At 34.3% G+C, this 14,695-nt stretch overlaps 1 protein-coding gene across 3 annotated transcripts in view; it reads left to right on the plus strand.

The window, feature by feature from the left end:
• The window catches only part of SLCO4C1 (solute carrier organic anion transporter family member 4C1), an 88,842-nt gene that overhangs the window by 45,835 nt on the left and 28,312 nt on the right, over positions 1-14,695 (plus strand). For all 3 annotated transcript variants that reach the window (XM_058726167.1, XM_058726160.1, XM_058726164.1), the window contains exons 5-9: positions 2,072-2,193; positions 4,902-5,020; positions 7,082-7,226; positions 7,583-7,778; positions 13,343-13,496. In XM_058726167.1, coding sequence (XP_058582150.1) covers positions 2,072-2,193; positions 4,902-5,020; positions 7,082-7,226; positions 7,583-7,778; positions 13,343-13,496 — 736 coding nt within the window. The remainder of the gene's footprint in view (positions 1-2,071; positions 2,194-4,901; positions 5,021-7,081; positions 7,227-7,582; positions 7,779-13,342; positions 13,497-14,695) is intronic.

Consider the following 14,695-nt stretch of genomic DNA (forward strand, 5'->3'; position numbering starts at 1 on the left):
TAAATAAGGATGCTTAATAGTCATCTGAAAATTTTCAAAATACACCTCTAGGACTTCATGCATTGCTCAGAATGAAGAATTTAATCAAAATTAGTTGTGCTTTTAGTAGATTTAGCTGGATGTAGATAGCCTGAAAAGTCTCAAAAGTCTATGATTCTCAAACTAAGTGCTGTAGTAGCTTTGATATGGTCATAAGAATTGCAATTGTGTGGTTCCAGCTCTGGCCATAGAGGATAATAAGAGGTAATATTTATTTATCCCATACTATTTTCTATAGTTTTTTTATAGGTTTTGTGTGTTACATTATTTTACATACTTCTTCATTTAATTCTCTTAATAATCCTATAAGGTAGTTGATATACAGAGGTTGTTAAGTGGCTAAGACATAAATCCAAGTAGACCTTTGACTCCCAAATCTTCCTTTTAACCACTGAGTTACCTTCTCTTTTTCCGGAATATAGAGAAGTCAGTAACCTTTGGTGAGTCCATATTTTCTCATTTTACCACTAGGAATCAAAACCGTGCAATCCTTTGTGTGACTGTGAGTAATGAATAGAAAATGTGCTCATGGATATGTGATTTGCTCTTTGAGCTGTTAGTCCCAGGTTAATTTTTAGAAACTATATAAGAAGATGTGCAGATGAAGTCCTTGAAACAGAGAGCTGGGTTTTTAAGAAAGGTTTTAAATTTCAGTGGAGAATTACATGAGTTGTAGTAATGGTGTGTTTGGGAGGGAAACCTTTTTTTTTTTTTTTTTTTTTTTAAGTGGGCTCCATGCCCAGCATGGAGCCCACTGTGGGGCTTGAACTCATGACTCTGAGATCAAGGCCTGAGCTGAGATCAAGAGTTGGACCTTCAATTGACTGAGCCACCCAGGAGCCCCAGAAATATCTTGATCTAAAATGATGGGAACTGTTATAAAACTTAAGAAATTACTTTAAGGGGCGCCTGGGTGGCGCAGTCGGTTAAGCGTCCGACTTCAGCCAGGTCACGATCTCGCGGTCCGTGAGTTCGAGCCCCGCGTCAGGCTCTGGGCTGATGGCTCGGAGCCTGGAGCCTGTTTCCGATTCTGTGTCTCCCTCTCTCTCTGCCCCTCCCCCGTTCATGCTCTGTCTCTCTCTGTCCCAAAAAATAAATAAAAAAACGTTGAAAAAAAAAAAATTAAAAAAAAAAAAAAAAAAGAAATTACTTTAAGAAGAACTTTGCAGTCGGACAGAGAAAGACAAATACTATATGATTTCATATATATGTAAAATCTAAAAAAAAAAAAACCAAACAAACAAACAAAAAAATAAGCCCATAGATACAGAGAACAAATTTGTGGCTACCATTTGGATATGTTATATGTTATAGGTGGGGGATGGGTGAAATGGGTAAAGGGAGTCAAAAGGTACAAGCTTACAGTTATAAAATAAGTGAGTCATGGGATGTAATATACAACACTATGACTATAGTTAGTAATACTGTACTGAATATTGGAAAGTTGCTAAGACAGTAAATCTTGTAATTTCTCAAAACAAGAAAAATACTTCTGCAGCTAAGATGTTAGACTTAATGTGATCATTTTGTAATATATGGTAATATCACATTATATTGTATACCTGAAACTAATATAATATCGTATGCCAGTTACACCTCAATAAATAAATAAATAAAATGAATTTTATGTTTAAGTGAATGCCTTAAGACACAGTGTATGTGCTTTTAACACAGATCAGTGATTTGTTATAAGATGTAATCAATATAGTTGAGAAGAAAAACTTAGCCAAATTAGGTAGTTTAGAAATTCTATGTATGCTTTCAGATATTTAGCATATATATATTTACTCTTAAATATTTTACACTTTTATGTCATAGTGCCATTTTGATATACTTTGTAAACCATTATTGTAGTTTTCATTTATGCCTGCTTTCTGTTGTCTGATTCATCACAGTGACTCTGCTTTAAATGTTGAATGTTGTAATAATATTCCCCTATATATGTACTTGAATTACAAAGTATAGTTATCATAACTAAATTTTAGTGAACAAGGTAACGTTGACTTTTACATTTTGTTTTTCTGTCGTATAGCATAGATATTACTGAAGATGATCCACGATGGCTGGGGGCATGGTGGATTGGATTTCTTCTGTGTTGGCTCTTTGCTTGGTCTTTGATAATTCCTTTTTTATGCTTCCCAAAACATTTACCAGGTATTCATTTTTGTTAAAATCAAAGAGTTTTATTCCAATTCTAGGCCAACTGTTGCTTTTTGTATAGTTGATAAGAACCCTAGAAAATTCATTGTTCTATAGAATTTCATTTGTCTGCCTATGCAAACTTTTGAACATTTGTCTTTAGGAAATACTGGGTAGCAATCTTAATACTTATGGTTTTCCTTTATTTCCAGGTAATAAAATCAATAAAACTGTACGTAGGCACTTTCTTACTATATACTTAACTAAATTTGTTTCCTGTGTGTTGTCTGGAATCTTGCTTTATGTATATGCAAAGTACAAGTATCTTTCAAACTATTAGTTTGTATTCAGTTACTCACTACCCAATAATTAATCTGCCTTAAATCATTGATGTTATTTGTTGATGAGAGAACAAGTACTTTTTTTCCAATCGTCATAAAAGTAATGCTGTAGTATACTCATTTTTCACCATATTTCAATATTAGACAGTTTGTCCAAAAAGAAAAGATTAATAGAAAAGAATATCCATCCATTCCCCTTCTCTGGAAAACTTTGCTTCTATATAATCATGTAGTTCAAATTATCTATAAAAGTATTTTTCTCTAGGCTGAAGATTAAATAGTTGTTTCTATTACATGTAAAAGGTAGATGATTAACTTTGGGAATGGGCAAAAGAAAAGTTGGCAGAGTAGAAGTAGTTGGTCTCACTGATTCCGTCTACCCCGGGCCATCCAATTTATAATTCCATGTATTGACTGTTTTCTCAGATTTATTCACAGTACCATTATTAAAAATCAAAGAGACATGATAATACATGGTAAATACTTCATCTGTGAAGCATGTTAGAATTAAAGAGAGTAGGGGCACCTGGGTGGCTCAGTTGGTTAAGCGTATAACTTCAGCTCAGGTCATGATCTCACAGTTCGTGGGTTCAAGCCCCATGTTGGGCTCTGTGCTGACAGCTCAGAGCCTGGAGCCTGCTTCGGATTCTATGTCTCCCTCTGTCTCTGCCCTCCCCCCACTCATGCTCTGTCTCTCTTTCTCTCTCAAAAATAAACATTAAAAAAATGAAAAAAAAAGAACTTAAGAGAGTAAAAGAAAAGAACCTTGAACATACATTGTTTAATATATAATGGATGAAAAAGAGAACCATTCAAAAAGAAGAAAAGAATTTAAGAGATATTTTTATTTTTTTATTTTATTTTATTTTTTAACGTTTATTTATTTTTGAGACCGAGAGAGACAGAGCATGAATGGGGGAGGGTCAGAGAGAGGGAGACACAGAATCCGAAACAGGCTCCAGGCTCTGAGCTGTCAGCACAGAGCCCAATGAGGGGCTCCAACTCACGGGCTGTGAGATCATGACCTGAGTCAAAGTCGGCCACTTAACCGACTGAGCCACCCAGGCGCCCCTAAGAGATATTTTTAAATAAAGAGGATAAATATATCATTGGAACAGAATTGTCTCATCTTAATTTTTAGACTGGTTGGAACTCCCTTAGCTGATAGTAATAATTCTAGCTCTCAGAAAAAATTATATACGTAAATGTTTGTGCAATTTTGTTGACAGAGGAACTGGCTTCTTATGTTATGGTTTTATAAACTTGTAGAAGTGTGTGTCAGTTAAAAAGTAAGCATTTCCAAACTCAACACCCCAAAAACAAATAATCTAGTGAAAAAATGGGGCGAATAAACAGTTTTCCAAAGAAGACATCCATCCAGATGGCAAACAGATACCTGAAAAGATGCTTAAAAGCACTCATCATCAGGGAAATACAAATCAAAACCACAATGAGATACAACCTCACACCAGTCAGAATGGCTAAAATTAACAAAACAAGAAAGAAGTATTGGCAAGGATAGGGAGAAAGGGGAACCTGTTGCACTGTTGGTGGGAATGCAAACTGGTGCAGCCACTCTGGAAAACAGTGTGGAGGTTCCTCAAAAAAATTAAAAACAATTCCCCTACAACCCAGCAATTGCACTACTAGGAATTTATCCAAAGGATACAAAAATGCTGATTTGAAGGGGCACATACACCCCAATGTTTATAGTAGTGCTGTCAACAATAGCCAAAGTTTGGAAAGAGCCCTAAAGTACATCAACTGATGAATGGATTAAGAAGATGTGGTATGTATGTATGCATATATATATATATATATATATACACACACACACACACACACACACAATGTACACACACACACACACACACACACACACACACACACACACACACACTGGAATGGAATACTACTCAGGGATGAAAAAGAATGAAATGTTGCCATTTGCAACAACATGGATGAAACTGGTGGGTATTATGCTAGGTGAAATAAGTCAGTCAGAGAACGACAGATATCACATGATTTCACTCATGTGGAATTTGAGAAAATTAAGAGATGATCATAGGGGAAGGGAAGGAAAAATAAGATAAAAACAGAGGGAGGCAAACCATAAGAGACTCTTAAATACAGAGCACAAACTAAGGGTTGATGGGGGAGGGGCAGGTGGGATAAATGGGTGATGGGCATTAAGGAAGGCACTTGTTGGAATGAGCACTGGGTGTTATATGTAAGTGATGAATTGCTGGGTTCTACTCCTGAACCCAAGACTACACTGTAGGTTAACTAACTTCAGAATAAAAAATTAAAAAAAAATTAAAAGTAAGCATTAAAAAAATGAAGAATGAAGTGATAGAAGAAGTACATTTACTGCTTTTTTAGGTACAGCAAAAATTCAAGGTGAAAGAATTTCCCAGACTCACCAGGATAAGAGTAGTTCCTTAAAAGACACCGAGGAGAGTTTTGGAACAAGCTTTAAAGATTTTCCAGCTGCCCTAAAGGTAAAATAACACTATACACATACATGCTTGCGCGCTCTCTCTCTCTCTCTCTCTCTCTCTCTCTCTCTCTCTCTCTCTCTCTCTCACATACACACACACACATATACACACACACCCTCCTCCACATATATAGGTAGATATTTATATTATATATACATATAAATAAGTATATATATATACATATTTTTACTTACTACATTTTTGCTTACTTATTATAATTCTAGCTCTTATAAATAAATAACTCCTCAGATTTAATTTTATTATGCTTTGAGTAAATGAGAACTATTCCAGGATAGAATGGTTGAAAGAACATGAGTTGTCTTAATAACAATATCAATATTCAGTGGTTTCTCTTTAGCACTATAGTTCGTTATTCCATGCCACTTCCTTTATGTAATAGATCAGTTATCACTAAATTATAAATATATATTAGAGAATGTCTAACCAGTATTTTTCCCTTGTGAAATAGGTGGCAGTTAGTGGTTACTTGGTTTGAATTTGAGATTAAAGAAACAAGTGTTATGGTCTGTTCTGTTGTATTTGCACAGAAAAACATTCTTTCATTTAGCATCATAAAAGTTTTGTACATACGGGAGTTTGTAATTTTACCTTTTCAAGATTTGAAATTATTTCCTTCTCAATCATTTTCATTTTCCTCCTTAAATGAAAGCCTGAAATGTTTTTAATTGATTTATCTTACCTTTTAACTCTATTCCCTCCCATGCAGGCATATTCTTATGTTTTTCTGACATTGTTCATGATTTTTAATCCCAACAACGATTTTCTTTTGTAATAGTTATGTTCTAGGTCATATATTTCTATTTATTTTATAAATTGTTATGTATATTACCATTTTTATGTATATTACTGCTTTTTTTTATTCTTATGGTTTCATGCTTTGAGGTCTCAATTCTGATTCAGATCCCTCTGGATTCAGTATTTTATTGCTAGTTTTCCTCAGACAGAGTAGCATCTAAGTATCCTTGAATACTGAATGATATTTCTGACTAAATGGACCTTTTCTGATCATACTCTTTTAGTCCCAGAATTCTGTGGATGTTATCTTACTCTTTTCTCGTTAAATGTGTTGTGGTTGAGAAGTTCCATCCAAGTTAGTATGATTCATTTTTTTTTCCATCTATCTTTGATTTCAGGCAATATATTAGGTTATGCCTAAGTATGTGTTTTTTTTCCCCATTAATTCTTGCTAGAAATCCATTATCTTTTTAAACCTGAAGATTTAAATGTTTTCTGCCATTATTATTTTTAAAAATTATTGAAAGTTTTCGTTCAGGTACTTTTCTCTTTTTTGTCACTACTATTATTCTTAAGTTAGATCATCTGGATCTGACTTCTAACTCTCTTGCCTTGCCTCTTCATGACTCCTGTGAGTGGTTGTGAGTGTGTGTATTTTGCTTGATTTAATTAAATTTTTTTTCACTTAATATTCCAGAAGTATAATTTGGTTTTCACTTTGTGGGCAGATATATTAGATTAATTAATCTCTGTACTCTCCTCTGATAGTTTAAGATTCTGAGAAGTCCAGCAGTGTATCCACCTATTTAAAATTGCTGAACTCTATAACTATCTAAGTTTCTTAACTAGTGAGTCCTTTACTCATAGAACAATACAAATTTGATACTAAGAGACCATTCTCATCTGTGTTTATAACCAAGTTCTTCATTTAGTAGACATGGGAATTCAAAACATCAGACAAGGGGTAGATTTAATGTATGAAAGTTTATTATATACTGGAGAAAACCTTTCCAACCTGGCTTTTACCTCCTTTACCCCATCCTTTGCATATGATAAAGGCACAGTCACCCTACTGTTGAATCAATTACCTGTCAATTCTCTAGGTGCTCCACATATAAATTTTCTCAATGTTGTATATATCAAGCTATTAATATTTCATTTTTATGCTGGAGGAAATGCTGAAATTTTATAGATAGTTATACTGTGTTTATTAAAAATTTGCCATTTCATCATGTTGCCATTTTAATGTTACATTTTGCAGTATAATCATAGTTATTCATTTGGTGAACTATATTTTTTCTTTAGAATTTGATGAGGAATACTGTCTTTATGTGTTTAGTTTTTTCAACTTCCTCAGAAGCCTTAATTACTACTGGATTTGCTACATTTTTACCTAAATTTATAGAAAATCAATTTGGATTGTCTTCCAGCTTTGCAGCTACCCTTGGAGGTAAACCATTTTTTTTCTTTGTTCAGATTTAATCTAATAATTTTACTTTACTACATTAAATTTTTATTAGAATAATATATCATTTTGGATAGCCACTTCTTGAAATTTAAACTACTGATTTTGATAAAAGTTTCAGATTTTCTGTTAATAGTCTGTTGTATGAACACGAAATACAGAGGCTGTATAGCTAAAGAGAATATTTGTTGATCTTAATATTCAAAACATTATAAATCACATGATAGCATTCATGTGTTAAAATAGTACTGGTGCTTGTTTTTGATGTTTCCCAATTTGTCATGTGAGTAACTGACTACACCTGTATGTTTTCTCACTCTCTGTGTCTTCTTTCTCATCAGGGGCTGTTTTAATTCCTGGAGCTGCTCTTGGTCAGATTTTAGGTGGTGTACTTGTTTCAAAACTCAAAATGACATGTAAAAACACAATGAAGTTTGCTTTGCTCACATCTTTAGTTGCGCTTGTGCTGAGTTTTGTATTTGTTTATGCCAACTGTGAAAATGAGCCTTTTGCCGGTGTGTCTGAATCATATAATGGGTAAATATATTTCAGTACTTTTTGATATTGATATGAGAGTAAAAGCTGTGTGTGTATTTTCAAGTATATGCTTTCTTGAATAAAATAATGAAAAATTGGCTTTTTCGTATATAAGAAGATGTAAGGTTTTTTTTTTCTTGTTTTGCTGGTTTAAATAATTTGACATCTTATTAAATGTTGGGTATTTATCTGGAGAGCAGTTAAGGAGTAACTACTCAACTATTCTATCCTGGGCAATGTATCCTGAACTATGTTCAGGGATACAAAGATTAAAGTAACAGAATCTTTGCCCTGAAAGGATTCACATCCTAGGGAGAATTTCATATGTTGCTATTGATTTAAATCTTTAAAAATGGAGATGCCTCTATGGTGACATTAGTGTATTAGGGGGGTTGAAAATAGTCTGCAGATAAATTAAAATGAAGCTAGTCCTAGGTTATACTAATGATTATTGTTTCCACTTTAGAAGTTCATGGTTATTGTAAAGAAATAAATGACTTCTTGTTATGACCTGTAAACATGTTTCCACCTGTAACTGGTATGACCATTTTATCTTTGTATGTTTACTTTTGCCTTGTATGTTTAGTTTTGAAATCCTAAGGCATGAATTAGCGGATCAGGCAGGAGGATGTTGCATAGTGGTGCATTCATAGCCTGCAGTGTTGCTTTAATTGTTTCACTGAATGTGTTTGAGGCTGGTAAGGGAGATGGTACTCTAGGTCAAGGACTCCACAGTTCTGTAGAGTATGGCATTCCAATAACCTAAATAGAATGTACTTTGTTGGATGAGTTTGCCAGTAACGATTGTGATTTGCAGTTTCTGTCATTCTTTTACATTAATGAGATGCTGAGCATTCTAAAGCAATGTTAAGTTCACCTCTATTACATTTATTCAACATTTTTTTACTACATCCTCTGGCTGAAAAATCCCTGCTCTAAAGGAGTTTGCAATGTAGCAGGAGTGATTGGGAAAAAAATGGTAAATGAACAATGTATTAGGTAATGAGAGACACACAAAGGGCTATGAAATTCAAAAGAAGGAGAGCTTTTCAGTATCCTTTGATTAGATTCAGAAAAAGTTTCATGGTATAACAGAGAAATTGGTTTACATATTTTTTAAGGGTACAAAAAAAGCTATGAGAGTTAAAAATTTGAGAAGAGGGAAAGGCAGAGGGAGTATGTTAGGCATAAATGCCTAGTAAAGGCTGGTAGGTTCAGGAACCAGTTCCAATGGGACTTAGGTCATGTTCCTAAATGAAAAAATATCTGGAAATGTTGAAAGGTAGGTACAGGTAAGTACTGCAGACCTGACTTTACACCTATAAATTTTACCCAAACGTATCCTGAGAAACCACTTGTTTTTTGTATATTCCTTTTAGAACAGAAAGTTCTGGATAGTTTACCACTAGTTTAATTACCTTGAAAGATGAATGATGTGGATGTGAATCTATTTGCTATTTTCTGCCTTAAACAAGAGTTCCTACCAGATAAGCTGTCCTTTGCCTAATCAGAAGGGAAGACAAGAGAGAAGGTGTCAGTTTGAGTTGTGTGTATTTATTTAGATATAAATGAAGATGGAGGTAGAGTTTAATGTCACAGAATAGGTGAGACATTGTCAATTTTTTTTCCTCTGTGGCCTCAAATTCTTTTTTTTTTTAAGTTCATTTATTTATTTTCAGAGAGAGTGTGCACCCATGTGCTTGAGTGGGGAAGGGGCAGAGAGAGAGGGAGAGAGAGAATCCTAACCAAGCTCCACACTGTCAGTGCAGAGCCTGACACGGGGCTCCAACGCGGGAACTGTGAAGTCATTATCTGAGCAGAAATCAAGAGTTAGACGCTTAACTGAGCCACTCAGGTGCCCCTCAAATTCTTCATGTTAGCTCTGTACACTGCATATTAAAATGTCCATACCGTAGTTTACTCACGATAGCCTCATCCAACAAACACATATATTAAAAAAAAAAAGTAGTATATGGAAAGAGAAACAGACTAAGAAGCACAAAACATACCTTGTTAGTTATGAGGAAAAAGAAGTTATGGTTGTTAAACACAGCTTTGCAACTATGAATTAATGAATTAGGCTTATTGATAGGTTCATTTAAAATCCTGTTAAATAGTATATATTCAAAACTTAAGATTGGGGTACCTCGGTGGTTCAGTCAGTTATGCATCTGACTTCAGCTCAGTTCATGATCTCACCGTTTGTGGGTTCGAGCCCTGCATTAGGGTTTTGCACTGACAGCCCAGAACCTGAAGCCTGCTTTGGATTCTGTGTCTCCCTCTCTCTGCCCCTCCCCCACTTGTGCATGCACACATGCTTTCTCTCTCTCAAAAATGAATGAAACTTTAAAAAAAAAACATTAAGATTAACAGTTCTAATCATTTCAGAGGATATTTTTAATATTTGTAATATTTTACATTAATTTATTATTAAATGTTTAATGTGGACACAACAATTGAAAGCAGACTGTCATTTCTAGAAATAGTTATTAAAGCTTCCTACTGTTTTCATATTGCCTTGACTCTGGGTTTGTTCTGGTAATCAGTGTTGATAATTGTGATTTGTGTTTTACTTTCTACTTAGAACCTTGTGAAATATGAAATACTGTAGTTAGTACACACAGTATTTTTTCTCTATCTGGTCTATAGCGAGAATTGCTTTACTTACGAAACAGCACCTTAAAGATGCGTACCTATTAAGATGTTATGATAGGTTTAGGGAAATCTTTCCTTACAGTAGAGACATAATTATAGAATAGTTGGGATTCAAATAAGAAATTGACATTTAAATTCTATTATTTGTGATAAATGTGTTGCTCACATATATGAGTGTGTGTGTTTATACACGTGTATATTTTAAATATTCAGGAAATTTAAAATATGTTATGTATTTTAAAAACAATATGTATATATTAAGAGCATTTAATAAACTTTTCAAGCATTGACTATTTTTCTAATAATAGTTTCCCCTTTACCTCATGAAATTAACCTTTATAAAATATATAGGTTTAAGTAGTTTATATACACTTAACTAAAAGGAATATATGCTACATTTCTGTTTCTCCTTAGGTTTGCATCATACTGTCATACACCTTCATGTTCTTAGTAATCACATATTGATAGTGTGAGAATTTTATGTTGGAAAAGTTAAGTTTAAAAATGTGTAGACGCCATTTCTAGAATTGAAGGGGTAGTATTTCTGTAGTAACCTTACTTCTGTATCTATATTGTAAGCTAGTTGTAGGTAGACTATAACGCTTGCTTTTGTGGGTAAAATAGTGCTTGATAAAGATATCTAGCAGCAGCCTATGGAATTGATTAGAGGAAGAGACTCCAGGCAGAGTAATGAATTATTTACAATTCACTCTTTGATCACCTTTTCTTCCAACTTCCACTGATTTGTTTCCAATTTGTTTTCTCTCCTTTACTCTTTCTTGACTCCTTATTCTCCACCTACCCCTTAAATATCATTTTCCAACATAGCAGTTATTCTCTTATAATTCTTAGATAAATCACTCATTTACTGATTTTGACCTGCAGTGGAAAGCAAGGAAGTTAGCTTCATGGTGATGAGAAGGGATTTTATTATCCTTTTCTTTCTGCCCTACCTGCCTGCCTTCCTTTTCCATTTCCTTCTTTCCTCCCTCCCTTTTTCTATTTATTTCTTTTAGATATGTTTTCATCACTTTGAGTAGAGTCTAGCACAATATTGGAGCTTACTATGTATTCATGAAATAAATGGACACTGGAGACCTCTACTCTCTTGCTCTATGCTCCTTATATGGCTAATCTTATCATTATCATGTTTTCAGCCACATTTATATGCAAACTATATTAGATATCTAGCTCCAGGCCATATTTCTTCACCAAATTCTGATACTCTTAAACTTCAGTATGTATAAAACCTCATTCATCATGTCCTCCCCAAACTAGTTCTCTTTTTCTACCAAAACACCAAGTTAGACAGTATGTAGTATGGGTGTGTATGTTTATACACGTGTATATTTTAAATATTCAGGAAATTTAAAATGTGTTATGTATTTTAAAAACAATATGTATATATTAAGAGCATTTAATAAACTTTTCAAGCATTGACTATTTTTCTAATAATAGTTTCTTGACTCTTTTCTCCTATACCCATCTTCAAACACCACATCTTACCCCCAATATTTTAGATGATTCTACATCCAGAATCAGCCAAAATATTTCCCAAATCTGTCTCCTTTAATCAAATGTTCTATTTTGGTTCTCCTATATATTGTCAATTGTCATAAATTACTGTTTGGCATATTATAACTGGTCTCCTTCCTTCACATTTATACTCTGCATCACTCCTGGCATTATTTCTCTAAGATGTGCTTTTGACAGTGTCACTTTCCAGTGTAAAAATACTTTGATTACATTTTCAAAAATAGGTTAAAACCCATTGTTTTTTTAACAGGTCGATAAGGCCCTCAATTATCTGGTCTCTGACCCCTCTTCAACTATGTTTCTGATCACCCACTGCCTCAGACATCATTCATATTTGTCCATATAGGAAGCTATATCTCACCTTTATGCTTTTGTACCTACCAGCTTTTCTGAAGTGCCCTTCACATTCCCCATGTATCCAGCTAACTCTTACTCATCCTTTAAGACTTTCTCAGGTAGTAGCTCCTAAAGACTCTCACCTAAACTTCAGCTTGTCCTTCAGTGCTTCTAAAGTACACTTTGCAAATACCTGTAACCATGTTCACCATATTAGTGTATAATTTTCTGTGTCTATCTCTGCTCCTAGACTGTGAAATCTTTGAGGACAGCAAGTACTTTACTCAGCTTTGTATTCCTGATACCTAGCATAGGGCCTAGCATTTGCTCAATGTTTATTGGTTGAATGAATGAACAAACAGGGATTGGAGAAGTATCTTTGGTTAGGGTAACCCTGAAGATAACATAACGATGTTATCAAAGATATTGCATCCTATTAAAAGGCAGCATGGAACAAAACTGAGCCTGGGAACCAGGAATGTTTGGTGAAGATAGAAAGCTTAATCTCTCTGGGCCCTAGTTTTCCCACTGATAAAATGAGTATGAGTATTTTGAATACCATTATTTTATTCATCCTTGTAGATGTAAAATTTTCCACACTCTAGGGAAATTTAGCAATGTCTGGAGACATTTTGGTTGTCATAACTGAGGGATACTACTGGCATCTAATGGGTAGAGGCCAGGGGTGCTGCTAGGCATCCTATAATCCACAAAAGCAGCACTCCCTCCCTGCTACCCTTCAAAGAATAATGTAGTACCTAATGAGAAACCCTGCTTTATTTGCTTACTCTGCCTGTTTTTCTTATCACTGAGACACATTGTATTATATAAGTATTGTTTATGCTGACTCTCTCTCCCACAAGAAATTAAATTTTGTGTGAAAAGGCAGACATTTGATTTGTTTTATTCATTCAGTAATTAAGTATGTGTTGAGTGAGTAAATAAATGACTGAAGGGCAAGATCTAACAATGCTTCTGAACTGTTCATTAAAAGTTATAATATAGATAATTTGCCTCATTTCATTTCTTGATGACAGGACAGGAGAACTGGGAAACTTGACTGCTCCTTGTAATGCCGGTTGTAACTGCTTTCAATCATATTATTATCCTGTCTGTGGAGGAGATGGGGTCCAGTATTTCTCTCCCTGCTTTGCAGGTTGTAAAAATTCTCTTTTAAAAAGACAGCCAAAGGTAACTTGGGTCTTCTGCTTTACCTTAATGAGGTAGTGTGTTTGTACATTTATGGATGACCTTCTTTGTCCTTCTAGTGGAGTTATGCAGTACCTGTCTGTTCTTCCCTTGCTGGCCCACCTCCTTCATTCAGAAGCCAGCATAAAGTTTCAGTCAAGTTAGATGGATAAACTTTAGCGATCTGCTATACAACATTGTATGTATTGTCAACAATAATGTATTACACACTTTAAATTTGTTAAGAGGGTAGAGCTCATGCACAGTGTTCTTAATTGTGTGTGTGTATGCATATATACATTTTTTTGTTTTTTAAAGACCCTAAGCACTCCTGCTGGAAAAGACTCTTCTTCCTTTATATTTCAGATGCATTAAATGTTGAAAAATAAATTTGGCAGTTAATCACCTACATATTGTTACATCACTTCTATTATAGTAATGAAATATTATTTACCTTTTTACATTGTGTTATTTTCTCAACCATGCTTTATGCCCCTAGAAGTCAGGGAACTTCTATTCTTACTAATTACAGTGTATATATTAGAAACATAATAAATATTTATTATTCTTATTTGATGCACCACAGATTCATTTTAAAATGCCCCAAATCTGGGGCGCCTGGGTGGCGCAGTCGGTTAAGCGTCCGACTTCAGCCAGGTCACGATCTCGCGGTCCGTGAGTTCGAGCCCCGCGTCAGGCTCTGGGCCGATGGCTCGGAGCCTGGAGCCTGTTTCCGATTCTGTGTCTCCCTCTCTCTCTGCCCCTCCCCCGTTCATGCTCTGTCTCTCTCTGTCCCAAAAATAAATAAAAAACGTTGAAAAAAAATTTAAAAAAAAAAAAAAATGCCCCAAATCATTAATTCTCAAATACAAATTTACTTTTAATTCTAGGTTAGAATGCATATTAGTTTACCTAGATATGATTTTTTTAAACAGCTAAATAGTTTAAGAAGATCCAATAGAATTTTATTGTACTATATCTATAATCTAAAGATTTCATCTTAGCTAAATTTAAGAGTTTGGGGAAAAATAGCATTCAGATTATTAGTAGTACATAATATGTTATGGATTAATAATGTAATGTGATAACTTTAAAAAGATCTGAGAGAAATATATACTGTGAAATAAGAGACCACAATGAGTAAGATACATAACAATTATGACAAAACAGTACAATCTTGAATATTTGAAATGTAGACTAGT

The sequence above is a fragment of the Neofelis nebulosa genome, chromosome 1 (assembly GCF_028018385.1).
Source record: "Neofelis nebulosa isolate mNeoNeb1 chromosome 1, mNeoNeb1.pri, whole genome shotgun sequence".
Classification (NCBI taxonomy): Eukaryota; Metazoa; Chordata; class Mammalia; order Carnivora; family Felidae; genus Neofelis; species Neofelis nebulosa.